Source organism: Arachis hypogaea, chromosome 9, assembly GCF_003086295.3.
Source record: "Arachis hypogaea cultivar Tifrunner chromosome 9, arahy.Tifrunner.gnm2.J5K5, whole genome shotgun sequence".
Classification (NCBI taxonomy): domain Eukaryota; kingdom Viridiplantae; phylum Streptophyta; class Magnoliopsida; order Fabales; family Fabaceae; genus Arachis; species Arachis hypogaea.
In genome coordinates, this window is record NC_092044.1 from 102,834,408 (window position 1) to 102,862,303 (window position 27,896).

The window sequence follows — 27,896 nt, forward strand, 5'->3', positions numbered from 1 at the left end:
TGCGATAAAAAAAAACCGGACGGTCTAATTTGAAGAAAATTAATCGAATGATCTAATTACAGAATTTGAAATACACAAATCGAACCATCTAATTTATGTACCAAGGCATCTTGCATACAGGCTCAGCCCCACTTTGAAATCAACTAACCCCACCCACCTATGTCTTCACTCTCCAGCATGCCCAATCTCACATTTTTCCCTTCTCTTCTTTCATTGAACCTGCAAAAATTTAACAAGAAACAGCGGCAAGGAAAACCAAAAATCAACAATCAACAATGTCAAGGAGACCAAAAATAAAAAAAAGTTAATTGTCCAAAATTTTACATTATTAATTATCTTAGTCATTTTGATTATATAAATTTTTTATTATCAAATAATTTGATTTAATCTAAATAATAATGATAACATTAACGATTAGTTTATTGTAGAAATTATTATTAAATAGATTGTAGGTATGTATTAATATTAATATTAATATTGTTATTAATTGTTAGAAGCCAACAGCAAAATAAAATAAATTTTAAAGATTTTTGAATAATAATTAAATTAATTTTATTATAAATATATTATTTAGATATTTAATTATTAATTAGTGTGTATTGTTATTAGATAGATGTGTAATTAATATTTATTTTATTGTATTGGACTGAAAGTTAGTTAAAATTTTGAAGTTGTTTAAATATAATAATTTAGTTAGTGAAGTGAGTAAGTATTAATTAACTGAGGTATATTATTATTATTATTAGGTTTAATTACTCTGTTGGTCTCTATAATTTTGTAAAATTTTTAATTAGGTCCCTATACTTTTTTTCTGTTTAATTGAGTCTCTACACTAATTTTTTTTTCAATTAAGTTCTTCTTAGTAGTAATTAGCTTAATTTTATAAGGACCCAACTAAAAAAAAGAATTGGTATAGGAACCTAAATAAAAGGAAAAAAAATGTAGGGACCCAATTAAAAAAAAATTTAGTGTAAGGACTCAATTAAAAGGAAAAAAAAGTATAGGGACCTAATTAAAAATTTCGCGAAACTATAGGAATCAACAGAATAATTAAACCTTCTTATTATTATTATTATTATTATTATTATTATTATTATTATTATTATTATTATTATTATTATTATTATTGTGACAGTTAGTTTAGTATAATTTAAGTAGTAACTTAATTATGTTAATAACAGTAAATTATAAATATGAATTTAATAAATTATTTATGATTATAAACAAATTTTTTTGTATATATATATATATATATATATATATAATATTGAAGAGTTTAATCTTATATTCTAGTTATATAAATATAAAATAATGAATAATTATTATTATAAAAATAATAGGATTTAAATATTAGAAAATATAATTTTAATGGATGTAATAATAATAATTAGATTTATATTTTAGATTTATTTTAATTTTATTAATTATTGTTAGAAGCTAATAAGTATAATGTGAAATTTTTGAAATATAGATGTAGTATATTTTGAGTAGTTAATAATATAATTGTTAATATAATTATATTTTATTGTTTATGTGATAATGAGAATGAGAAGATGTTAAATATTATTAATTAACTAATTATGATTATATTTGATTAATGTGATATATGTCTATGTTTTGTAGGGTTCATGAATGTTAATATGTGATCATTTATTGTCATCGGATCCGTACAATCAAATTGTGGAGGGACATTTTACGGGAGACTGATTTTTATCACATTTTTCAGAATGGAGTAATCCAATGTCAGTCGACATTAGTTAATACTCTGGTTAAGAGATGGTGATGCGGGACTCACACGTTTCATTTTCAATATCGTAAGTCTAATGTTTCAAAGTCCCAAGTACATACTTATGAATATTCATGCCACATATATCAGTTAGATAATCTAATTTAGCATGTATAAACACCCAGAGTATGCTTAGAAATATAGTCAATCAGTCCCTCAGGCTCTACAGGAATGAACTGCTCTGATACCATAATACAACACCCTACCACATAGAGCTTTAGTAAAACAGAGGTAGTATTGTATTACAAAAAAATTTTAAGTGCTGGAGAATCAACCTTTACACATCAAACTTTTGACGTGCATAACTTTTTTGTTAGAAATCTTTTTAGTCCGTTCTTCGAACGGCCCAAAACTTCACGGACCCAATTTTCATTTAAGACAAGTTTGGAAAAGTTTGGGAGTCCATGAGTCGAGTTGTAACTCACTGAAATTAGGTCAAAAATCAATTTTTCTCAGCAAATCTCAAACCTCTATTTTTACCAATTCCATAGCTCAAAACCAACACTCCAAGCTTTTAAAACAGCATCAAAATATACCAAACCACATACCAATGCTCACATTCATTTTATAGCACCCCAATACACAACTTCAACAAGTTTAACCTCAACAATTCACATTCAATACAACCTTATACTCAATCATCAGTATATCATTCTTGTTCATTAAAATCATCATTTCATCAATCATCCACCACATTCATATCATTCACCAACCTAACGAATATCCACATCAAACAACACATATTACATTAATTAAAACCACTAAATATGCACCAAACACACAATTTAACCTTTCCTAAGTCGTTTAGCCTAAGTTTTCACAAAACATTATATATTACATATGAGAAATCAAAATCATACCTTGGTCAATTTCTCCGTAAACCAAAGACACCTCAAATTGGAACCAAAACCCAGCCTCTAAAGTTTCTAACCTCCAAGATTTCAGCACTCAAGGTTCAACCAAGCTCCTAACCTCCACAATTGTGTTCCAAAATCACATATACACTTCCTAATACATATTATTACATCCATATATAAAATTTCAATACTCAACCACAAATAATCAAGGAATTTACTAGGATTTGAGAATCCTTACCTTACCTATGCTTCAATTGAACAAAATCCGCTAATCCCTCAAGCTTAATTTGAGCATAAATACCAAGACATCAAATTTCAATAACCAAACTCCCAAATTTTTTAAAATTAGGGGGGGTTAAGAGGCTGAGATGAAACGAGGTTTCTTACCGAAATTAGTTACCGGACTTTGTAAAGTTCGATATGGTGAATGCGTGGCTGCAGACGGTGCAGCGATCGGAGCTCGGAGTTGAGAGTTACGTGGATTTGAATTCAACTCAAGAGTTTGTAACTTGGGAGTGGTCTTCCCCTCTTTTACTGAGCGTTTCAGCGTTTCTCATATGAAGAGGAAGGCAAATGAGTTGAAGCTCATATGCATAAGTAGTTAGGCCCTTGGTCTCGATTTAGACCCGATTCGGACTAATTTTGGATTAAAATATTTAAAATTAGTGTCAAAATTTATATTTTAATTAATTTCACCTCATTAAACTATAAAATTTAATTTTCTAATTTTTTGTTTAATAATTAATTTATTAGCTAATTATTCACTAATTATGCGGGATTTCATCCTATCCACCTAAATAAGAATTTTGCTCACAAAATCAAATTTAGTTACCTGAAAATAAGTATGGATAATCCTTCCGCATTTTGGATTCAAATTCCCAAGTATGATTCTCAATTCCATCCTGAATCCAAGCGACTTTAACCAATGAAACCTCTTTTCTGCGTAATCGTTTGATGCTGGTGTCGTTAATTCTAACCGGAATTACTTGAAGTGTCAAATCTTCTCTTACTTGAACCGAGTCAGGTTCTAGGATATGACTGGCATTAGGAGTATACTTCCAAAGCTGCGACACGTGAAATACGTCGTGCAGGTTCGAAAGATGCGGAGGTAAGGCTATTCGGTAAGGTACCGGTCCAATTCTCTTTAGAATATGAAACGAATCGATATAACGAGGGTTTAGCTTCTTGGTTTTTATCTCTCTACCCAATCCGGTTATTGGTGTGACCTTTAGGAACACATGCTCTCCTTCCTCAAACTCTAAAGGCTTTTGCCTTTGATCATCGTAGCTTTTCTAGCGGCTCTGAGCAGTAAGCATTCAATTTCAGACTTTCTGGATTTGTTCGGTAGTTTCAGCTACCAACTCAGGCCCTAACAAGCTTGTTTCCCCAGCTTCATACCAGCATAGCAGAGATTGATATTTTTTTCTGTACAGCGCCTCATACGGAACCATTCCGATGCTCGCATGGTAACTGTTGTTCTACGCAAACTCCATAGCGGCATATACCGATCCCAGCTTGCTAGTTGGTCTAAAACACAAGCCCTCAACAAATCCTCTAAGGTTTGGATTGTCCTCTCCAATTGGCCATCCGTTTGAGAATGGTACGCCGTACTTAAGCTCAACTAAGTCCCAAACTCCCGTTGGAAAGCTCCCCTAGAATCTAGAAGTGAAACGAGGATCTCTCTCAGAGATTATGGTGGTAGGCACGCCATGCAACCTTACAATTTTCTTGATGTACAAACATGCTAGCTCTTCTAAGGTACAATTCATCCGAACAGGTAAAAAGTGAGCCAACTTTGTCAGTCTATCCATAATCACCCAAACAGTGTCAAATCCAGCTCGAGTTCTTGGCAAACCTGACAAAAAATCCATTGCGATTCTCTCCCATTTTCATTGTAAAATTTCTAAAGGTTGAAGCACTCCATATGGTTTCTGGTGTTCAATTTTGACTTTCTGACGGGTTAAGCACTTAGAAACGTGTGACGCTACATCACCCTTCATTCTTGGCTACCAAAACATCGCCTTCAGATCATGGTACATCTTGGTACTTCTCGGGTGGATAGAGAACCCGCTCCTATGTGCCTCCTTCAAGATATCTTGCCTCAAATTCCCAACATTCGGCACGCAAATCCAACCATTATACCTCCATATTCCGTCTCTATCCCACGAAACTCCCCATCGATTTCCTTTTTCAATTGTTGACAACATTTTCTGTAACTCCTGATCGTCTTGTTAAGCTTTTAAGATTTCAGAATTAAAATCACTTGAAACTTGCAATTGACTTAAACATAGAGTTCTAGACATTCTCTGGCATCCAAGTTCAGATTCTTAAATGATTTTAGCAACTATTCTTCTCGAAGTATCATCCAAGCAACACATAACGACTTTCGGCTCAAAGCGTCTACCACGAAATTATCTTTTCCTGGATGGTAGTTAACTCGAAATCATAATTCTTTAGCAACTTTATTCGCCTCCTCTAACGCATATTCAGTTCTTTCTAATTGAAAAGATACTTTAAACTCTTGTGGTTCAAGAAGACTTGAAACTTGACGCCATACAGATAATGTCTCCAAACTTTCAGAGTAAACACAACCGCAGCAAGTTTTAGATCGTGAGTTGAATAATTCGTTTTGTGCGGTCTCAACTGCCGTGAAGCGTATGCCACGACATTATGGTATTGCATCAGCACACACCCCAGACCCTTCAATGATGCGTCACAGTATACCTCAAAAGGTTCATTAGGCTCAGGCAACACCAACACAGCCGCTGTAGTTAATTTCTGCTTCAATGCTTGAAAAATTTCCTCGTATTCAGAGGTCTAAACAACGTGTCTTTCCTGGTCAGCTTAGTTAAAGGCAACGCAAGTTGTGAAAAACTTTTGATAAACCTTTGGTAGTAACCCACCAAACCTAAGAAACTCCTGAGGTTGGTCACCCCCAGTTCATTATCGTCTCAACTTTAGTAGGATCCACAACAATTCCTTGTTGACTTACCACATAACCAAGAAACTTCACCTCATCCTTCTAGAATTCGTATTTAGATAGCTTCACGTACAATTTTCTTTCCTTCAGAATCTGTAGCACAATCCGCAAGTGCTCCGCATATTCTTCTTCGGTTTTGGCATAGATGAGGATGTTATTAATGAAGACGACGACGAATTTGTCCAAGAACAGACAGTAAATCCGGTTCATGTAGTCCATAAACACCAGCGAGGCATTGGTTAACCCGAAAGACATTACCGTATATTCATAGTGGCTATAACGAGTTCTAAAAGCTGTCTTCAGAATGTCTTCGTCTCTCACCCTTATCTGGTGATAACCAGATCTATGGTCAATCTTAGAAAATACTCCAGCACGCTGCAATTGGTCCATCAGATCCTCGATTCTTGGTAACAGATGTTTATTTTTCACAGTGACCTTGTTCAATTGTCGATAATCCACACACAAATGCATACTCCCATCCTTCTTTTTCAGTAGTAATACTGGCACTCCTTATAGAGAAACACTCGATCAGATGAAATTTTTACTCATTAATTCTTCCAGCTGAGATTTAAGTTCAGTTAATTCCAATGGCGGCATTCGATAAGGAGAAATTGAGATTGGCCCAGCTCCAAGCACCAACTCAATCGCAAATTCAATTTCTCGAGAAAGAGGAAATTCGGGAATGTCGTATGAAAATACTTCAGGAAATTCGTTCACAATCGGAATCCGATCTAAACTTTGCTCCTTTCCCAACACATTTGCAGCTAATAGCATAACACCCTGACATTCACACCCATTAGAGTTTATTATAACGGAGTTCAGATAGTAACCCTTCGCCATAACCGGTCCTTCCGACCCTTCCGAAATAAATTGCAACGACCGTTCAAAATAATCAAGCATAACGCGATTCTTAGATAACCAATCCAATCCCAAAATGAGATCAAGACCAGTCATCGGCAGACAAATCAGATCATAGACACAATCTCGTTGTTTAACTCGGAACGGAACTTGGTGACAGCCTAATCTAGTCACAATAGCTTTAGAAGTAGCATTATACACTCTCAATTCATAGGCTAACACAACTATCTTCAGTCCTAACTCACTAGCCTTCTCGAATGCTATAAACAAGTGTGATGCTCCAGTATCAAATAAGGCATTTAAAGTTTTACCAATCTTTTCACAGTTACCTCTAATCAGTGTCTCAGATCTCTCAGCATGGTAATGGTGTCAGCATACATAATATATAAAGTCCCGAAAAAGCTAGAGGCAATCCTAGAACTCTGACTTTCAGATATAAAGTTTAGAGTTAAAGTTTAAAACCTTAATACAAGGTGAGCTATCTAAGGTTCCTAAGTCTAACTCAATTCTATTTATTCCCTCAACTTCTCGCCTTCTTCCAATCCTCCAAAAACTCCGGTACATAGACAAGCAATACAGACAAAGCAAACACAAGTAGGATATAGATACGGCAAGTAGCAAATATAGCAGGTAAGCATAATAATCACATAGGCAAGCCCAAACAATGCACAATCAAACAAAACACACATATGCATATGATGTATGCATGTCGTATGGCTGATGAGTTTCATCTGTCGGTTATAAAGCTAGCCCGACACATCCGATAGCTAACCCTGGACAGTCTCTTGTGCACGCATCCCCAAGAGTCTATGTGTAGCTTTTTCTCAATCATAATCAAATTCAACTCATTGGGAGAATTTCCCAGGAGTTAAAGTGTCCGGCCACATCTTGCAACGTATGATCAACAGAGTGTCGAGTCTCGACCTAGAGCAAGTGCTAACAAGCCACTACTTAGAGAAACTCGTATCTCAGATAATAAGAAGTGCACAAGCCAATATATCAATTATATAACATTTTCGCACTTCTCAATCATAGTTCATCATATCTCAAACTTTCTTCACTTTCAAGTTACCACCCCCTTCATAGTTCAACTCCGATCATTATCATTACAACTAAGTTTTATGGTCTTGGAGAGTAAAAATAGAAGTTTAGAAGTTTGAAATCATGTTAAAATCACAATATAAAATGTTGCTGAAAAACAGGGTCCTGCGTACGCATGCATGGTCTCGCGTACGCGAGGGTGCATTTTTACCCTGCTTGCATACGCATGTGCACTCCCGCGTACGCGGGACATTAAAACAGAATAAAATGCTCGTGTCTCGTGCAAGTGTTCGCATACGCAACCCCTTACATTTACATTCTCGCATACGCATTCACCCTCTCGCGTACCGGGACATTAAAATAGAATAAAATACCCACGTCACGTGTGTGCTCGCGTATAACTTGTTAAGTGCTGCAGAATCCGCCTTTACACACCAAACTTCTGATGCACATAATTTTTCCATTAGAAATCATTTTTAGTTCGTTCTTCGAACGGCGTCAACTTCACGAACACAATTTTCATTTATGACAAATTGAAAAAGTTCGGGAGTCCGTGAGCCGAGTTATAGCTCGCCGAAGTTCGGTCAAAAATAATCTTTTCTCAACAAATCTCAAACCTCTATTTGTAACAATTCCATAGCTCAAAACCAGCACTCCAAGCTTTTAAACAACATTGAAATATACTAAACTACGTCCTAATACTCACATTCATTTCACAGCACCCCAATACACAACTTCAACAAGTTTAACCTCAACAATTCACACTCAATACAACCTTGTACTCAATCATCAATATATCATTCTTGTGCATTAAAATCATCATTTCATCAACCATCCACCACATTCATATCATTCACCAATCTAATGAATATCCACATCAAATCAACACATATTACATTAACTAAAACCACTAAATATGCAGCAAACACACAATTCAACCTATCTGGTCATATAACTAATGCGCGAGTATCTTTCCTATCATTTCCTAATGAATTTGCATTTAACTTGTTGAGTTTAATCAAGAATTAATTATCTTTTAGCCTCTATGGATACTACTTTGAGTCTTGTGTGATTTTGTTTATCTTAGGGAGCATTTGGCTGGATTTGATGGAGTTTCCGCAGAAAAAGAGAAGAAGGCGAATGATGCTGTCAACCCTGACCTCTCTGCACTCAAACCTGAATAACTCGAGCAACAGAGGTCCAATGGACGTTATTCCAGTGGCGTTGGAAAGCTAACTTCTAGAACTTTCCAACGATATATAATACTACATACTTCTCTTCCATCAACTCTGCCAAGGCTGCGCCTAACTTGAGAAATCTCAAGTTAGGCGCAAGACACAACAACAACACGCAAGGTTTGAAGGCCAAGGAACAAGTTAGGCGCATGGTATTCTAAGTTAGGTGCAGAAACTGCCTCTCCTCTCGGGAGGGTCTAAGTAAGGCGCCATCCTTACCTCACCACTCAAGTAAGGCGCGCCTAACGTCCCCAAGTGGTCCCCACGGCGCGGATTATTTAATTAATTCTAATTTAAATTTAAATTTTGTTTTAAAATAGGAAAATATATTATTTTAATTTTAGAAATTAGATTTTAAATTAATTAGGATTAGATATAAAAGAGAAAAGAAACTTCTCTTCAGATTATTCCATTTTCATTCTGTAAATTACAGTTTACCTGAATCCTAGTTTTCTCTCTGAGCCATGAGCAACTAAACCTCCACTATTAAGGTTAGGAGCTCTGTCTATTTGTATGGATTGATTCTATTGTTTTTGTCTTTTAATTCATGTTTTGATTTATAATTCAAGAATTGTTTTTGCTCTTTATTTTATGAAATTGGGTGGAACGGAAGTATGACCCTCTTTCTAATTGAGTTCTTGTATAACTTGGAAAAACTATTTACTTGAACAACAGCTTGAAAACATATTCTCCTAAATTTCTAATTATCTGAATTTAACGGGATACGTGACATATAATCCTCTTATATTTGGGTAATTAGGATTTTTGTGGCATAATAACTAGAATTAAACTTCACCCTCTAATTGAAATTAATTGACCAAGGAATTGGCGGTTGATGAATTTTAGATGAGACTAGAAAGATCTAAGGAATTAGGGTCTAGTCACATATAGTTCGCCATGAATTAAATCTCGCATGATTAAAATAAATTAATAAGAAAAGTTAATCCGAAAAATAGATAACTCTGAAACCTTAACTGCATTTTTCATATTGTTCTTCCAACTTATTCACTTGCATATCTTTCTAATATTCTGAATTTATTGTTAATGCTTTTGAATATTCAAAACCATTTTCTGTTTGTCTGACTAAGCTAATCACTGAATTATTGTTGCTTGATTCATCAATCCTCGTGGGATCGACCCTCACTCACCTGAGGTATTACTTGGTACGAACCGGTGCACTTGCTGGTTAGTTTGTGGTTAGAAATTCCGCACCAAGTTTTTGGCACCATTGCGGGGAATTGATTGTGATTGACGACTACTCGTTGTTTGATTTCTTAGATTAGATAATTTTTCTTTTAATTAGTTTTATTTTAATATTATTAATTTTTATTTCTTTATTTGTTTATTTTTATTCACGTAAATTTTTTTCTTTTCTTCTTTCTTGCTTTCTTTTATTCGTACCCCTCCCTGCTATTTCGTTTATTTCTCTTTTCTTTTATTATTTTATTTTTGAAAAAAATAAATAAATAAATTAGCACTAATATTTTTCTTAATTTCTGAAATTAAGTTTGGTGTCTCCTAATTAGTTTTATTTTAATTTTTCTTATTTAATTTGCCTAATAATTTCGAAAATTTTTAGTCTTGATTTTTCTAGTAATTTTTGAATTTTAGTGTTTGTTTGTTTTATTCAATATTTTTATCTCTTTACTCAGGTTACCTCACTGGAAATTCTCTGCACTCTGACGTAGAGAGTTCCATCTTTTCTTGTCTTCTATTTGTTTATGCACAGGAACAGGACAAAGAACATCTCTTAGACTTTAATCCTGAACCTGAAAGGACTTTCAGGCGACGTTTGCAACAAGCAAGACTTTACAAGGCTGCAGAATCCACTATGGATCCTAATAATGCTGCTAATGCCAATGTGGCAAATCCGAATGAGAATGAGCAACAAAGGAGAGTACTTGGCTCTTACTCTGCTCCTACTGCAGATCTTTACGAAAAAAGCATTGTGGTGCCTCCTAAAGCTGCGAACAACTTTGAGTTGAAGCCACAATTGGTCACCTGGTGCAACAAAATTGTCAGTATCACGGTCTTCTCCACGAAGACCCAAATCAATTTATTTCTAATTTTCTGCAGATTTGTGATACTGTGAAGACAAATGGAGTGAACCCTGAGGTGTACAAACTCATGCTCTTCCCGTTTGCTCTGAGGGATGGAGCAAAGCTATGATTTGACTCCCAACCCAAGGAGAGTTTGGATACTTGTGACAAGGTTGTTACTGAGTTTCTTACAAAATTTTTCCCACCAAAGAAGCTGACTAAGCTTAGGGTGGAGGTTCAGACCTTCAGGCAGAAGAATGGTGAAACTCTTTATGAAGCTTGGGAGAGATACAAGCTACTGACTAGGCAATGCCCTCCGGACATGTTCTCCAAATGGACCCAACTAGATATCTTTTATGAAAGTTTAGGTGAAATGTCCAAGATGTGCTTAGATAATTCTACTGATGGTTCACTGCATAAGAAGAAGACACCGAAGGAGACTATTGAGCTTATTGAGTTGGTTGCTAGCAACCAATATTTATACTCATCTAACAGGAATCATGTGAACTCTGAGACTCCTCAGAAGAAGGGTGTTATGGAAGTAGAAGCTCTTAATGCTATTCTTACTCAGAACAAGTTTATGTCTCAGCAAATAAGTCTACTTACTCAACAGATGGGTGGCATGCAAGTCTCAACTATCAACACCCAAAATCCATCTCAAGAGGTCTCTTATGACATGACAGGTAATTTTGTGCAGAATGATAATTATGATTATGTTCAATCCTCTTCTAAACAGGTCAATTACATGGGAAATGGTCCTAGAAATCCCAATAATGATCCATATTCTAAGACATACAATCAGGGGTGGAGAAATCACCCAAATTTTGGGTGGAGAGACCAACCTCAGAATTTCAACAATAATTCTTAGGGCGGTTTCCAACAGAACAATCACAATAACCGCCAATTTCAGTCTCAGTAGCAACAATCACCTCAGCAGGCAAACTCTAAATCCCAGAAGATTCTAACTGGGAGATAATGAGGAGTTTTATGCAGGAAACCAGAGCCTCCATTAGAAACTTGGAAGTGCAAATGGGCCAACTGAGCAAGCAAATACCTGAGAGGTCTGCAAGTACATTTCCAGGTGATACAGTGGTGAACCCAATAGAAGACTAAGGTTATTCAATTGATAAGTGGTAAAGTAGCTGGCTCTGAGACCAAGGTCAATGAAGAGTTAGTTGAAAAAGAAACTCTAGAGGAGAATAAGGAAGAAGTAGAGCGTGCCCCTCCTAAGCGTGCAGACAACCCATTCTCTGATTCTTTTGACACTTATCCTACCTTGCCAAAGGCTCCTGAATACAAGCCAAAAATGCCATATTCTCAGAGGCTCCAGAAGGCTTCCAAAGAAAAGCAGTTCTCTAAATTTTTAGATGTCTTCAAGAAGCTACATATCAACATTCCTTTTGCAGAGGCTTTTGAGCAAATGCCTCTCTATACTAAATTTATGAAAGAATTGTTGACCCACAAGAGGAATTGGAAGGAACAAGAAACAGTGGTGTTAACCAAGGAATGCAGTGCCATTATTTAACACAACCTTCCTGAGAAGATGCCAGATCCAGGGAGCTTTGTAATTCCTTGCACCATTAGAGATGTCACCATTCAAAGAGCTTTATGTGATCTTGGAGCTAGCATCAATCTAATGCCACTTTCAGTGATGAAAAAGCTTCAAATTGAGGAGGTAAAATCCACTCATATTTCTCTTCAACTTGCTGATCTTTCTATTAAATTACTTGTGGATGTTGTTGAGGATTTACTTGTTAAAGTAAGACCATTTATATTTTCTGTTGATTTTGTTATATTAGACATGGAAGAGGAGGTAAAATCCTCTATTATACTTGGTAGACCCTTTTTAGCTACAGGTAGAGCTCTGATTGATGTGCAAAAGGGTGAATTAACCCTGAGGGTCAATGAAGAACAAGTGGTCCTCAATGTTTTTGAAGCTCTCAAGCACCCTAATGATACTGAAGGGTGTATGAAAATAGATGTAATTGAACCACTTGTTCAAGAGATACTGAGAGCTGAGGTACTTGATGACATTCTGGATCCTATTTCTGTGTATGAATTACTGGAAGTTGATGATTCACCACCCCAGAAGGCTATGGTTCACACGCCTAAAGCAGAGGAGGAAGCCCCCAAGCTTGAGTTTAAACCTTTACATCCTTCTCTGAAATATGTGTTCTTGGGTGAAAATGATTCATATCCGGTGATTATTAGCTCCTCCCTGAAGCCTGAAGAGGAAGAGGCGCTTATTTCAGTGCTCAGGAGCCATAAAACAGTTCTTGGGTGGACCATTAGTGACTTGAAAGGGATTAGTCCAACCAAGTGTATGCACAAGATCCTCCTTGAAGATGATGTTAAACCAGTTGTGCAACCACAAAGGAGACTCAATCCAACTATGAAAGAGGTGGTCCAAAAAGAGGTAATAAAATTATGGGAAGCATGTATTATTTACCCTATTTCTGACAGTCCTTGGGTAAGTCTTGTGCAGGTAGTTCCCAAGAAAGAAGGGATGATAGTGATCAAGAATGAAAAGAATGAGCTTATTCCTACAAGGATAGTCACATGATGGAGATTGTGTATAGACTATAAGAGGCTCAACACTGCCACAAGGAAAGATCATTTCCCCTGCCTTTCATTGATCAGATGCTTGAGAGGTTAGCTGGTCATGCTTTTTATTGTTTTCTAGATGGATATTCTGGATATAATCAAATTGCAGTTGACCCTCAAGATCAAGAAAAGACAGCATTCACATGTTCCTTTGGAGTATTTGCCTACAGGAGAATGCCGTTTGGATTCTGTAATGCTCCAACAACTTTTCAGAGGTGTATGCTTTCAATTTTTTCTGATATGGTTGAAAAGTTCATTGAGGTATTTATGGATGATTTTTCTATTTTTGGTAATTCTTTTGAATCTTTCCTTAAGCATTTATCTCTTGTCTTGAAACGGTGTCAAAAATCAAACCTTGTTTTAAATTGGAAAAAATGTCATTTTATGGTTACAGAAGGTATTGTTCTTGGACACCGGATTTCAAGTAAGGGGATTGAGGTTGACAGAGCAAAGGTGGAGGTAATTGAAAAATTACCACCACCAGCTAATGTTAAGGCAGTCAGGACTTTCTTGGGTCATGCAGGATTTTATAGGAGATTTATAAAGGACTTTTCTAAAATTGCTAAATCATTGAGCAACCTGTTGGTTGTTGATGTTCCTTGTCTTTGATTCTGATTGTCTGCATGCTTTTGAAACTCTGAAAGAAAATCTTACCTCTGCTCCCATTATAGCTCCCACTGATTGGAATCTACCATTTGAGTTGATGTGTGATGCCAGAGACCTTGCTATAGGAGCTGTTTTAGGACAGAGACATGGTAACCTTATACATGTCATTTACTATGCCAGTCGTGTGTTAAATGATGCCCAAAAGAATTAGACAACTACAGAAAAAGAATTATTAGCTATTGTGTATGCTGTTGATAAGTTTAGGTCCTATTTAATTGGTTCTAAGGTTATTATTTATACTGATCATGCTGCTTTGAAGTACCTTCTAACCAAACAGGATTCTAAACCAAGATTAATCAGATGGGTGTTGCTCCTTCAGGAGTTTGATATTGAGATGAAAGACAGGAAAGGGTCAGAAAATCAAGTAGCTGACCATCTCTCCAGAATTGAGCCTGATGCAGGAGTACAACCACCCACAACTGTGACTGAAACATTTCCTGATGAGCAATTGTTCCTCATTCAGCAGGCTCCAGGTTTGCAGACATTGCAAATTACAAAGCCATGAATTATATTCCAAGAGAGTACAGTAGGCAACAAGTGAATAAGCTATTGACCGATGCAAAGTACTACATTTGGGAGGAACCATACCTTTTTAAAAGGTGTTCAGATGGTATCATCCAGAGATGTGTCCCAGATGAAGAAACACAGCAGATTCTTTGGCACAGTCATGGTTCTGATTATGGAGGCCACTTTGGTGGTGAAAGGACAGCTACAAAGGTCCTTCAGAGCGGGTTTTACTGGCCGACTCTCTTCAGGGACTCAAGAGCATTTGTGAAGCACTGTGACAGATGTGAAAAAGCCACGAATCTCCCTGCCAACCATGAAATGCCACAGCTGGGGATTCTTGAGGTTGAGTTGTTTGATGTGTGGGGTATTGATTTCATGGGACCTTTCCCACCCTCACATTCAAACAACTATATTCTAGTGGCAGTTAACTATGTGTCCAAGTGGGTGGAAGCTGTGGCTCTACCCACCAATGATGCCAAGGTGGTAATGAGTTTTCTTCAGAGATATATCTTTAGCCGGTTTGGTGTCCCAAGGACACTCATTAGTGACAGAGGAAGCCACTTCTGTAACAAACAGCTGTACTCTCTCCTGCAAATATATGGAGTCCGTCATAAAGTGGCAACCCCTTATCACCCTCAGACAAGTGGACAGGTAGAAGTTTCTAACAGGAAACTCAAGAGGATTCTAGAGAATATCGTCAGTGTTTCAAGAAGGGACTGGTCTAGGAAGCTTGATGATGCTATCTGGGCATACCGGACAGCTTAAAGACTCCTATTGGCATGTCCCCTTATCAGTTAGTCAATGGCAAAGCCTGTCACTTACCAGTTGAGCTGGAGCATAAAGCTTACTGGGCAATCAGGTATCTGAATCTTGATTCAGAAGCTGCAGGAATTAAGCGTATGCTTCAGTTGAATGAGCTTGATGAATTCAAATATTCAGCCTATGAGAATGACAAGCTCTATAAGGAGAGAACCAAGTTATTGCATGACAAGAAGCTTGCCATCAGAGTCCTTGATCCAGGAAAGAGAGTGCTTCTGTATAATTCAAGGCTCAAACTCTTTCCCGGAAAGCTGAAATTCCGGTGGTCAGGACCGTTTGTGGTTACCAGAGTTTCACCATATGGTCATGTGAAAACACAGGAAGAGAATTTTGACAGAAAATTTACAATAAATGGCCAGAGGTTGAAGCACTATCCTGGAGGCGAGATCGATCGCTAGAGGTCCGCTCACCTGCTGAATTAGCATAACTGACCGTCAAGCTAGTGACGTTAAAGAAGCGCTTGTCGGGAGGCAACCCGATAACTTCGTATCCTTAGTTATTTTTCGTAGTAGTGGTTTTTATTATTTGTTTGATTTCTATTGAATTTTCACTGTTTTCCTTTGTTTTATGTATGTTTGGATTATGCAAGATTTTTGAAACAGAACAGGTTTTTAAAACTGAGTATAGAACGCGTAGAGATGCGTTTTACGCATCAAGAACCATTACTCTGGAAGGGTCTGCGCCTAACTTGAGAATCTTCAAGTTAGGCGCGAGATATGGCGAGTTACGCGAGTTAGGTGCAAAGGAAACCAAGTAAGGCGCCATGGAAGCTTGTACTCTCGGGATGGGTCAAGCAAGAGAGGCATCCACCAAGTAAGGCGCATGCCTTGTTGTTTAAACAAAGTAAGGCGCAAGCCTTGTTATTTAGACAAAGTAAGGCGCAGTCTTTACTCCTTGGCCCAAGTAAGACGCACGTATCTCCCTCTCCCCAAGTAAGGCGCAAGGCCTTGCTACTTGGCCCAAGTAAGGCGCCAAAGATAGCCTCTTCCACACAAGTAAGGCACAGCCAACGTCCCAAGTGCTTCCCCCCACTTTATCACCATATCATATCATATCTTATTTACCCCCCTTATATATATTTATATATGTAACCCCCTCATCCCCATATATTCCCAGGCCCTTACTCCCCTCTTCCCAAGCACAACCCGTGACCCTCTTCCCCCAAGACCCACCTGTGACACCCCCCTCCCAACACAAGTTCCTGAACCGAACCCAACCCCTATATAAACACCAGCACTTCTCCTCTCAAACCACACCTAGCTTCATACATTCATCTCTTCCTCTTTCAACACCCCTCCTCCCTTTTCCGTGATCAATCCCCACCTACCCCCTCATCTATATAAGCCTACTTCTTTCCCCCTTCAACCCACAACCCTTGTCTTTCTTCAGCAAAAAAAGCAACGCAATTTCCCTCTTCCCTCCTTCTATCCACATTCCTTCATCCCTAAGCCAACAACCTTCAACCTTCTTCCTCTCAACCTTCACCGTGCCCCTGTCCAACCCCCTTCCCCCTTCTTCTGTTTTCTCTTTTATTTTCTTTAGTCCCTCTTTTCACATTCAAAAAAAAAAAAACAAAAAGGATATATATATATATATTCAGCATTGTCTTTTATTTCTGTTATTTGAATTTCTATTTTTCTTTCTTCTCCCCTTTTGTATTTCTTTAGTTGCTCGGGGACGAGCAAAAATTTTAAGTTTGGTGTTGTCGCTCTGCTTCTTGTTTTTCTTTCTATTTTTCTGTTGTAATGGCACCCAAGACTAACACACCTTCAAGGAAAAGAAAGGAAAAGGAGCCGGCCACTAGTTCTCATGACACGCACAAATTCAAGTCCAAACTTCATGAAGAAAATTTTTTTGAGAACACTATAAAGAGGCCTGTGGTTCCGAAGGTAAGATTTGCACTGAATCCGGATGACTATTCGGAAATTCAGTCTCAAATTGACAGAAGAGGGTGGAATTTTATGTGCAATTTGCACATAGAGGTTGGGCAATTAATGATCCAAGAGTTTTATGGAAACCTCTGGATCACATACAAAGACCTTGAGGGAGTAAATGAGAAGACTTATGAATGTTATGTAAGAGGCAAAACCATTAGATTCTCTCCAAAATGCGTCAGAGAAGTCCTCCACCTGCTAAGTCCACCTCAGCTAGCACCCAGTTACAGTTGGCGAATGGACCATAATCAAGAGCTGGGTCTGGTCATTGAAAAATTATGCATTCCGGGTTCTCAGTGGAGGTTAGGTGCTGAGGGAAAGCCGAATCACTTGAAGAGTGCTGATTTAGTCCTTTTAGCTAAAGGATGGTTGGATTTCATTCGAAGGTCCATCATGCCTAATAGCAACTGGTCCGAATGAACTGTGGACCGGGCTATCATGATTTACAGCATCATACAGGGAGAAGTGGTGGAGGTGGAGGATATTATTCCAGAGTAGATATACAAGATTGCCTCCAACCCCTATAAGAGAGCTAGTATCGGATTCCCACATCTGATATACCACCTGTGTGAAGCAGCAGGGGTAAAGATGGAGAATGTTGTCCCCATCTCTGTTGAAAAACCAATCACAAAGAAAAGAATGGAGAGCCACAGAGAACAGCACAGAGTCCGCCTGGAAGAGCAGGGTGAGGAGGAGGCCCAACAGGATCAGCCACCACCGCAAAGACAGCATGACCCTCCTCAGGAATATTGGCAGCAGCTCACCACCTCCCTCGAGCAGATGAGAGTCGCGAACGATAGCCGCTGGCAGCAGCACACCGCGTATGTGAAGGAGATGAAAGCAGTACAGATAGCCGTTGGGCACACATCTGCACCACCCTTGATGAGATGCGGGCTGCTTAGGAATTTCAGCGACAGGAGATTCATCAGCTGCGACAGGACTACAGCCGCCTGAGAGGATCTCACGGAGCACAGCCTGAGGAGAGAGATCCCCACGAAGGAGATTGAGGTGGTCTAGTTCTTTTCACTTTCTATAATAGTTTACCATTACTTTAATATATTCCTGTTTTCTGTTATTTTGCTTTATTTGCTGGATGATACTTTATTATTTAAGTTCCTAGGTTTTAGTTTAAGTCTACCATTTTTAGAAATTTCTGTTATTCGCTTTAATTCTGGAAAGTGTCTCATGTACCACTCACTGAACTTGAATCTAAAAAGAAAAGAAAAGAAGTGATGTATTGCTTGAGAAATTGAGTTTATTCTTAATAGGAGTCTCATTTATCCAAATGTGGTGGTATATTCTGTGATTCTGAATGCATGACATGAACAATGCATATTTAAATTTGAATCAAAGAATGTTGATGTACAAGGAATAGGAATTTAAAAAACTATTATGAATTCTCTGCAATAAGTGAAAGTTTAATCCTTGAAGCAAAAGAAACAGCAAAATAAAAAAATAAAAGCAAGGTCTAAGGCTCTGGACATCAATGACTAAGGAGATCAGACATGATTAAAAGCTCAAAGAGTTGTTTCCCTGGTCATATGTTTGTGGTGTGAGTGTGTCAAGTAATCCTTAAGACAGAACACTAAGAGTCGAGATCAATCGCATTTAACAGAGTATGCCAAAGGCTTTGAGCACCATTGTCTGGGAGTAACTGAAAGAAAAATCAGAACTTAAAGAGAGTTTCTCAATTAAGTGCTTGTGGTGTTTCTGTGTCAAGTGAAGCTTGAGACAAAATATTTAAAGTCACGGCTAGGCTCAAGGTGCAAAGCACCAAAGAAAAGAGAAGCAAAGAAAATTTGCTGTGTTCAATGATTAAATTGAAGTACAAAAGATTAGAGAATTCATAATATTCTCCAGATTCTAATTCCGAATGACAGTGACATCCTTCTGATTCAAAGGAGAGTGAGATGCCAAAACTATTCAGGATTGCAGTTGTAAACCCCATTATAAGAAGAGACATGAGTTTCATTAAACTCTCACTCTCATGCAAATTCACATCCTAAGCTTATATTAGTTTTGGTTGCTTGAGGACAAGCAACAATTCAAGTTTGGTGTTGTGATGTGCGAGCATCTTTCCTATCCTTTCCTAATGAATTTGCATTTAACTTGTTGAGTTTAATCAAGAATTAATTATCTTTTAGCCACTATGGATGCTACTTTGAGTCTTGTGTGATTCTATTTATTTTAGGTAGCATTTGGCTGTATTTGATGGAGTTTTCGCAGAAAAAGAGAAGAAGGCGAATGATGCTGTCAACCCTGACCTCTCTGCACTCAAACCTAAATAACTCGAGCTACAAAGGTCCAATGGACGTGATTCCAGTAGCGTTGGAAAGCTAACTTCCAGAGCTTTCCAACGATATATAATAGTCCATACTTCTCTTCCATCAACTCTGCCAAGGCTGCGCCTAACTTGAGATTTCTCAAGTTAGGCGCAAGACACAACAACAACACGCAAGGTTTGAAGGCCAAGGAACAAGTTAGGCGCATGGTATTCTAAGTTAGGCGCAGAAACTGCCTTTCCTCTCGGGAAGGTCTAAGTAAGGCGCCATGCTTACCTCACCACTCTAGTAAGGCGCAAGCCTTACTCATTGGCCCAAGTAAGGCGCCATTTAGCACCAAGTAAGGCGCGCCTAACGTCCCCAAGTGGTCCCCACAGCGCGGATTATTTAATTAATTCTGATTTAAATTTAAATTTTGTTTTAAAATAGGAAAAGATATTATTTTAATTTTAGAAATTAGATTTTAAATTAATTAGGATTAGATATAAAAGAGAAAAGACACTTCTCTTTCAGATTATTCCATTTTCATTCTGTAAATTACAGTTTACCTGAATCCTAGTTTTCTCTGAGCCATGAGCAACTAAACTTTCACTGTTAAGGTTAGGAGCTCTGTCTATTTGTATAGATTGATTCTATTTTTTTGTCTTTTAATTCATGTTTTGATTTATAAGTCAAGAATTGTTTCCGCTCTTTATTTTATGAAATTGGGTGGAACGGAAGTATGACCCTCTTTCTAATTGAGTTCTTGTATAACTTAGAAAAACTCTTTACTTGAACAACAACTTGAAAACATATTCTCCTAAATTTATAATTATCTAAATTTAACGGGATACGTGACATATAATCCTCTTATATGGGTAATTAGGATTTTTGTGGCATAATAACTAAAATTAAACTTCACCCTCTAATTGGAATTAATTGACCAAGAAATTGGTGGTTGATGAATTTTAGAGGAGACTAAAAAGTTCTAAGGAATTAGGGTCTAGTCACATATAGTTCGCCATGAATTAAATCTCGCATGATTAAAATAAATTAATAAGAAAAGTCAATCCGAAAAATAGATAACTCTGAAACCTTAACTGCCTTCTTCATATTGTTCTTCCAACTTATTTACTTGCATGTCTTTCTAATATTCTGAATTTATTGTTAATACTTTTGAATCTTCAAAACCATTTTCTATTTGTCTGACTAAGCTAATTACTCAATTATTGTTGCTTAATCCATCAATCCTCGTGGGATCGACCCTCACTCACCTGAGGTATTACTTGGTACGAACCAGTGCACTTATCAGTTAGTTTGTGGTTAGAAATTTCACACCAATAACCTAAGTTTATAGAAAACATTATATATTACATACGGAAAACCAAAACCATATATTGAACGATTTCTCCCTAAACCAGAGACACCTCAAATTGGCACCAAAACTCAGCCTCCAAAGTTTCCAACCTCCAAGATTTCAACACTCAAGATTCAACAAATATTCCAACCTCCACAATTGTGTTCCAAAATCACATATACACTTCCTAATACATATTATTACATCCATATATAAAATTTCAATACTCAACCACAAATAATCATGGAATTTACTAGGATTTGAGAATTCTTACCTTACACGTGCCTCAATTGAACAAAACCCACTAATCCCTCAAGCTTAATTTGAGCCTAAATACCAGACATCAAATTTTAATAACCAAACCCTTAAATTTTTTAAAATTATGGAGGATGAGAGGCTGAGATGAAAACGAGTTTCCTTACCAAAATTATTTACTGGACTTTATAGAGCTCAACGCGGTGAATGCGTGGCCACAGACGGTGCGGCAATCGAAACTTGGAGTTGAGAGTTATGTGGATTTGAATTCAATTCAAGGGTTTGTAGCTTGGAGTGTTCTTACCCCCCCCCCCCTTTGCTGAGTGTTTCAACACTTCTCATATGAAGAGAAAGGCAAATGAGCTAAAGCTCATATGCATAAGTGGATTAGTTTGGCCCTTGGACCCAGTTTGGGTCCGGTTCGGTCTGCTCGGCCTAATTTTAAGTCAAAATCTTTAAAATTAGTGTCAAAATTTATATTTTAATTAATTTTTTCTCATTAAACTGTAAAATTCAATTTTCTAATTTTTTATTAATAATTAATTTATTAGCTAATTATTCACTAATTAAGTGGGATTGGAATGAGAAGCATTCTGATCGGAGGAAGGGTGTTCGATGGGGAGGCCTTTGAATTCATCCTTGTCCCAAAAATCGAAGGTGGTGGGCAGTAGTTTCGGGAGATCGGAGGGTGCAGGTTTGGGATCGGGTTGGGGATCGATGGGGGTAGGAGGAGTGAGGTCAGTTGTGAGAGGTTGGGAAGGTAGAGAGTGACGAGTGGTGGGATCGATAAAAGCATCTTCGAGTTTGTCATCTTCGAGTTCGTCGTCTTCAACTTCGAATCCCTCGACGTGGCACGCGGCGCTATGACGTGTTATGTGAAGGGAGAGGCGGTGCTTGTGGTGACTGCTGGCTTTCGACGGACGTCGACGGTGGGTGGCGGTTGGAAGGAAAAAGAAGAAGACAAAAAAAGAGAGTAGAACTGGCGCATTGAGGGCAGCAGCGGCCAGAGGTTGATGACTTCTGTTTCTTCTGCTTTTGATTTTGATTCGGCTTTTATTGTTGCCGTACTTCTAATTTTGATTCTATTTATTTGAATTTGTTGTTGTGCTTCTAATTTTATTGTTCTTCTGATTTCGTTATTCTTTGATTTCTTGTGTTTTTATGATCTCTTCTTATTGTGCTATTGATGATGAAAAAGAAGAAAAAGAAAAAGAGATGCTGTGATGGAAAGGAAAAATTGGGTAGTTTAGTAAAGAAGAAGAAGAATATTTTGGTCCGAATGACTATTTTAAAATGATTATTTTAAAATTAAGTTAAATCTTAAAAACGATTTTGTATGCAAAAAAATATTAGAAACGAAAAAAAAAATTTTACCTATACTTTAGAAACCAAAATCGTACTTAACCCTATATTACTTTTAAATTTTTCACAACGAGTTTGCTCATCGTGTGTGTACATTTGTGAAACCAGGTGTGAACTGCTTATTTTGAAGGAAAGAATCATATTGATTCTTTTATTGGAGACATGGGCTCAGGGGGAGCTAGGGAAGTAAGAATACATGGAAGGTCACGTCTAGTATTATTATTATTGACTGGAGATGCTTTGCAAATAAACCCAAAAAGAATCTCAACTAATGTTAAAGCGATAAGAATCTTTGGGTAAAGAGGTCTTGCCATTTAGTGATCCGAGAGAGTCCCCAAATAGGAAAAGTGGGCAGCAATCATAAGGACAATGGGATAGAGGATAGACAATAAACATAGGAACATATATCCGTAAGACTATCTTTCATAATCGTTTATTTTGTTAGTATTGGTAATACAACAACAACAAAACTTTATTCCACTAAATTTGATTTGATTGGCTACATTGATTAAACGACGTTATTAAACTCTATCATATATTATGTCCACAGAGAAACCGTTTACATGTAGATCATGTTTACCATCTTATTGATGATCTTTATCTGTCTTTCACCTCTTGTCTATTTTCCATCTCATCCACTCTCTTGACTAGGTACACTCTGTCAGTCTTCTTCTCGTATGTCCAAATCACCTGAGACGCGGTTCTACTATCTTTTCCACAATAAGTGCTACTCCGACTCTCTCTCTTATATTTTCATTCCTTATTCTATCCAATCGCGTATGACCACTCATTCATCTCAACATTTTCATCTCTGTCACGCTTATGTTCGTACTCCTCTTTAACCGCCCAACACTCTATACAATAAAGCATAGTCAGTCTGATAACAGTGTGATAGAATTTACTTTTATGTTTTAAAGACACTTTTTTTGTCACATATAAAACCAAACGTACTCCACTATTTTGACCAACCTGCTTGAATCTTATTATTTGCATCATGTTCCATCTCTCTATTATCCTGTATGATGCATCTAAAATAATTAAAACTTTAACTTTTCGTATGATATTTTTTTCAATCTTCACCTCTGTATTAGAATTTTTCTTACATTCCATATATTTTGTCTTACTACGACTTATGCGCAAACCAAAGACTTCTACAACTTCTCTCCATAAATCCAACTTCTTATTTAGCTCTTTCCTTAACTCTTCTATAAAGACGATATCATCAGCAAAAAATATACACCATAGCACAAGCTCTTCGATATGCTCTGTGAGTACTCCCAAGACTAATGTAAAAAAATAAAGACTTAAAGATAATCCCTGATGTAATCTTATACCAATAAAAATATTCCTCTATCACACCACATTGAGTCTTCACACTAGTTATAGCTCATGTATTTAATTGCAAAATATATGCGATTCTTATTCTCTTCCTTTCTAAAACCTTCCATAAAATATTTTTATATGGTGATTGTTTATTTTATATTGACAAACAATGTTATTTTGATATAAATATTATTCACAAAAGCAAAGTTGTGTTAGTATATTTTCAAAGCAAGAGATGTAACCAAATATTTATCACTATTCACAATTATTAGGAACTAGTAATATGCTTACCGATTTTCGTATTTATGCAATTAAAAAGATTAAATATAAATTTTAAAATTTATACTTAAGAGTTAAGTTTTAAAATGCAAGCAGAATTTTTTCTAATTTTAGTTCGAAGGAGAAATTCCTTCTTCAAGAGACAATTTCCGGTGGTCAGAAAGAGGTCTTGCTGTCTCGGGAGTTTTTAAGTTACAATTGTTTAACGCTATTTATCGATGGCGATCTCATTCCCTAGTGTTCTTCACATTTGATCATATACCCTCTTCCGATTTTTTGCTACTATCTCTATCCCATAAGCCGCCATTGAAAAGTAACAAGTGGCTAATCCTGAGAATTCAAGACCAAATCACAACCAAATAAACTCTAGAATTACAATTTACATGCAATATTGTTAGACACCTAAATCCGGACAGCAATATTAAGCATAAAGTTCTTGGGAAATGCAAATATTATCATTTCCAGTTTCCACTTACCTAAGGAAAACTATTTGTATACTGATATCCCAAACCTGGGTAACAGTTACATAAGGAGAGAAAATCTTACGATATGATTCTTAGCGAGGGTGGGCAACTGTGTTGACATTGGGTTGGCTTCATGATCGGGTAATGGCATGGCATCAATCTCTACCAAACTTATAGCCCCACTCTATAGCCAACTTTCCCTGCACTTCCAATAACTAATGAATTCAGTACTTAACATATGACAAAATCTCTTGCTCTAAATTCTGGTTATGCAGAGACCTCTACAGTTGTAGGAAAACTTCAATAGCAACAGCAACGACACTATTGGGGTGCCATAATCAGACATTCTAAAGCTAAGAAAACTCGTACGTCGCACAACGCCCCTCCCCTCCAACCCCAAAAGAAAGTATAGTCTAGTTAATAAAAGTAAACTAAAACTAGCCATCAGAAATTAATCATGAATGCTTGATTAAACATACCTATCAACTCTGAATGCTTTGTCTATCAACAGCCAAAATAATGACGCACCGTGAGAGGCAGCTAGTCCACGTAAATGATACCTTCATCAGGATCTACATCATCCCAATTATCATCATCATGTGCCGATGAATCCGAGAGCTCCCCGTTTTGATTCTCCAAACTCTTCTCATTTTTTATTTTATCTAATATTGCAATCACCTGAAATTTTGAAATGGTGGATGCATCAAATCAGTAATCGCTCACAGAAAAGAAAACAAAAAGTGTCCTAAAAGTTGCTCAAACTTGGGGCAAAAAAATGCCATGCATAAGTGAGCACTTGCTACAGAAGCATGCTGGTGGATGATGACATATATGTTTATACCAGAATACAAGAAAGAGTGACAAGCAAGTTTGTTATGAGCTATGTTATGTGTATTCTAAAGAAAAATGCAAAATTTGGGATCTTGATAAAGAAGAGAGGAGGAAGAGAATGTGGAAGGAGCAACAGATGTGTAACCATATAAACACAATCTTACCCTGCTTCCTCTCTCAAAAGACTCATCCTCTATAAAGCGTATCTCAGGAGTCAAGCGAAGCTTCATACGCCTGCCGAGCACACTGCGGACGTATTTGGCCTTAGACTTCAATCCAGCCATGGCAACTTCCTTCCCTCTTTCATCTCCAAAAACGGACACATACACCTTAACCACCTATCATTGTTGAGCAATCAAATTACACGTAAACAAAGCACAGCGAAATTGATGCTGTTCCAAACCAATTAGGTGAGCAAGGAATCATATAAATATAAGTTGTTGAATATGGAAAAGACACAAAACAGTATACCTGCAAGTCGGAAGAGACTTCAACATCACTTATGGTGGTCAGAGATGAGAGGTAGCGGTCAGCGCCCAAGGAAGCTTCTGGAAGAACCGCAAACTGCAAGACTTTGTCTGTGAGGAGCATATCAGAAAGCTCCCTCTGAATCTGCTTCGCCACCATCTTCACTCTCCTAGGATTGGCCATGCACCTCACGCTCCTACTCCTACTCCTACCAACAAAATCCTGCCCCGGCTGCACACTTCCACTAAGACCACGCCTCTGAACAGGGTTCATTGTTGTTGCGGTTGAGCTTGGTGGTGCAAGGATGTGATTCCGCCATCCACATGGGCATGGTAATATCAGTGGTGGATAAAGCAGGTATGTCATTGCTCTCTCAGATTCACCAAACTGCCAAGGTAATAAACTCACAGTTTTTACATAAACTTCAAAGGAAGATAAAGCATAATTCGTTTTATTGAAAAATCTAGGAAGCAAAATGAGCAAAGGCAATACAAAGAAGGGGAATTCAGGGCAAAACAGAAGAGAAACAACATAAAGTTACTATCAAAACCAAACTAATCTACATCCAAAATTATTTAATCATGGTAATAAAATCGCAACTATCAGTATCCGCTGGAGCACTCCTTTAATCAAGACACACCTTTAACACCTTCATATGTAGCTTACACAATTGCCAAACTGCCAAGGTAGTAAACTCGTAGCTTTTACATCAACTCCGGAGGAAGATAAAAAAGCATAATTCGTTTTACTGAAAAATCTAGGAAGGAAAATGAGAAAAGCCAATACAAAGAAGGGGAATTCAAGGTAAAACAGATGAGAAAACAACATAAAGTTACTATCAAAACCAAACTAATCTACATCCAAACATTATTCAATCATGGTAATAAAATCGCAACTATGAGCACCCTTTAAATTTAATCAAGACACATCTTTAACACCTTCATATGCTGCTTTAGGGATGTCAACAGGGCGGGGCGAGGGCGGGGGAGGCCTCCCTGCTCCCTGTCCCCAAACCCCAAAACCCTCCCCGTTCCCGGCCCAATCCCCGCCGTGGGAGATAATTGAACCCTATCCCCATTCCCCGTCTCCCTGCAGTCCCCACATGGATCCCATTTCCCATTCCCCAATTCTCTCCATAATTCTTATTAATTGAGTAACAATATATAATATTACAATTTACACCATCTAATTGAATAAAAATGAAGAAAGATGTTCAACTGAAAGTATAATTAGCAAAAGAGAGATGAAGCACTCCAATAAATTACAAGTACAAACTATAAGGTGTAATCTAGTTATTATTGTCTGCCGTGGATGTTCTAAGAGACCAAAAATAAATCTAATAAAATACATATACAACACATTTCATCCATCCCTTGGTTCAGAAAGACTCCAACAATATTTAAACACTGGATTTTCTGTTTTCTCCTATGTTATAGAAATTCAACACTGGATTTTCCTTTTTTCTCCGTTAACTGCCACAGAAATTCACGATTCCACCAAAATCAGTCATAAGCAACACTGGATTTTCCATTTTATTCCCCTACCGTACAAATCAAAATTAAGACCAAGCATTATAAAGACCTTGCCACGATTAAGTTATTAAAATCCAACATAAATCAGAGGAGGGAGAGAGGGGAGAGGGATTACCGGATGTAAGCACGGCAGTTATGGAGGGAGTTGGGTTTAGAGGGCGAAGGGAAGAGGACTGACGACAAGGAAGACGAGCGAGCGAGGCAGAGCACGGCGGAGCGGACGCGAGCGGCGGCACCCAAAGAACCGGGGGGCAGTGTGTGTGAGTACTGAGGAGTGGTTGGGTCTTGGGTGAGGGCAAGACGCCGCAACCAGTGAGGGAGACGACGAGGGGCTGTGAGTGAGTGAATCTGACGAGATTAGTAGGCTAGGCTATATTTTTTTAGGCTCGGTTTGGATTGTGTATGTATTGGAATATAGACATTAATATATAGATATTT

At 37.4% G+C, this 27,896-nt stretch overlaps 1 protein-coding gene and 1 non-coding gene across 8 annotated transcripts; both read right to left on the reverse strand.

The window, feature by feature from the left end:
• On the reverse strand, positions 1 to 27,896 carry LOC112711374 (probable ribosome-binding factor A, chloroplastic). 7 transcript variants are annotated; one of them, XM_072203326.1, is made up of 6 exons: positions 27,574 to 27,896; positions 25,930 to 26,313; positions 25,623 to 25,796; positions 25,107 to 25,305; positions 24,710 to 24,827; positions 1 to 219 (listed from the first exon to the last, which is right to left on the reverse strand). In XM_072203326.1, exons 2-4 carry the CDS (start codon positions 26,290 to 26,292, stop codon positions 25,168 to 25,170), a joined length of 675 nt encoding a protein of 224 aa, XP_072059427.1. In that variant the 5' UTR covers positions 26,293 to 26,313; positions 27,574 to 27,896; the 3' UTR covers positions 1 to 219; positions 24,710 to 24,827; positions 25,107 to 25,167. The 7 variants fall into 7 exon arrangements, with proteins under 7 accessions (XP_072059427.1, XP_072059430.1, XP_072059428.1 ...); XM_072203327.1 differs by lacking the exon at positions 1 to 219 and adding an exon at positions 23,016 to 23,415; XM_072203325.1 differs by lacking the exon at positions 1 to 219 and adding an exon at positions 24,238 to 24,493.
• Positions 11,017 to 11,123, reverse strand: LOC112713393 (small nucleolar RNA R71). Its single transcript, XR_003158365.1, has one exon. It is a non-coding gene; the product is annotated as a small nucleolar RNA R71 (small nucleolar RNA).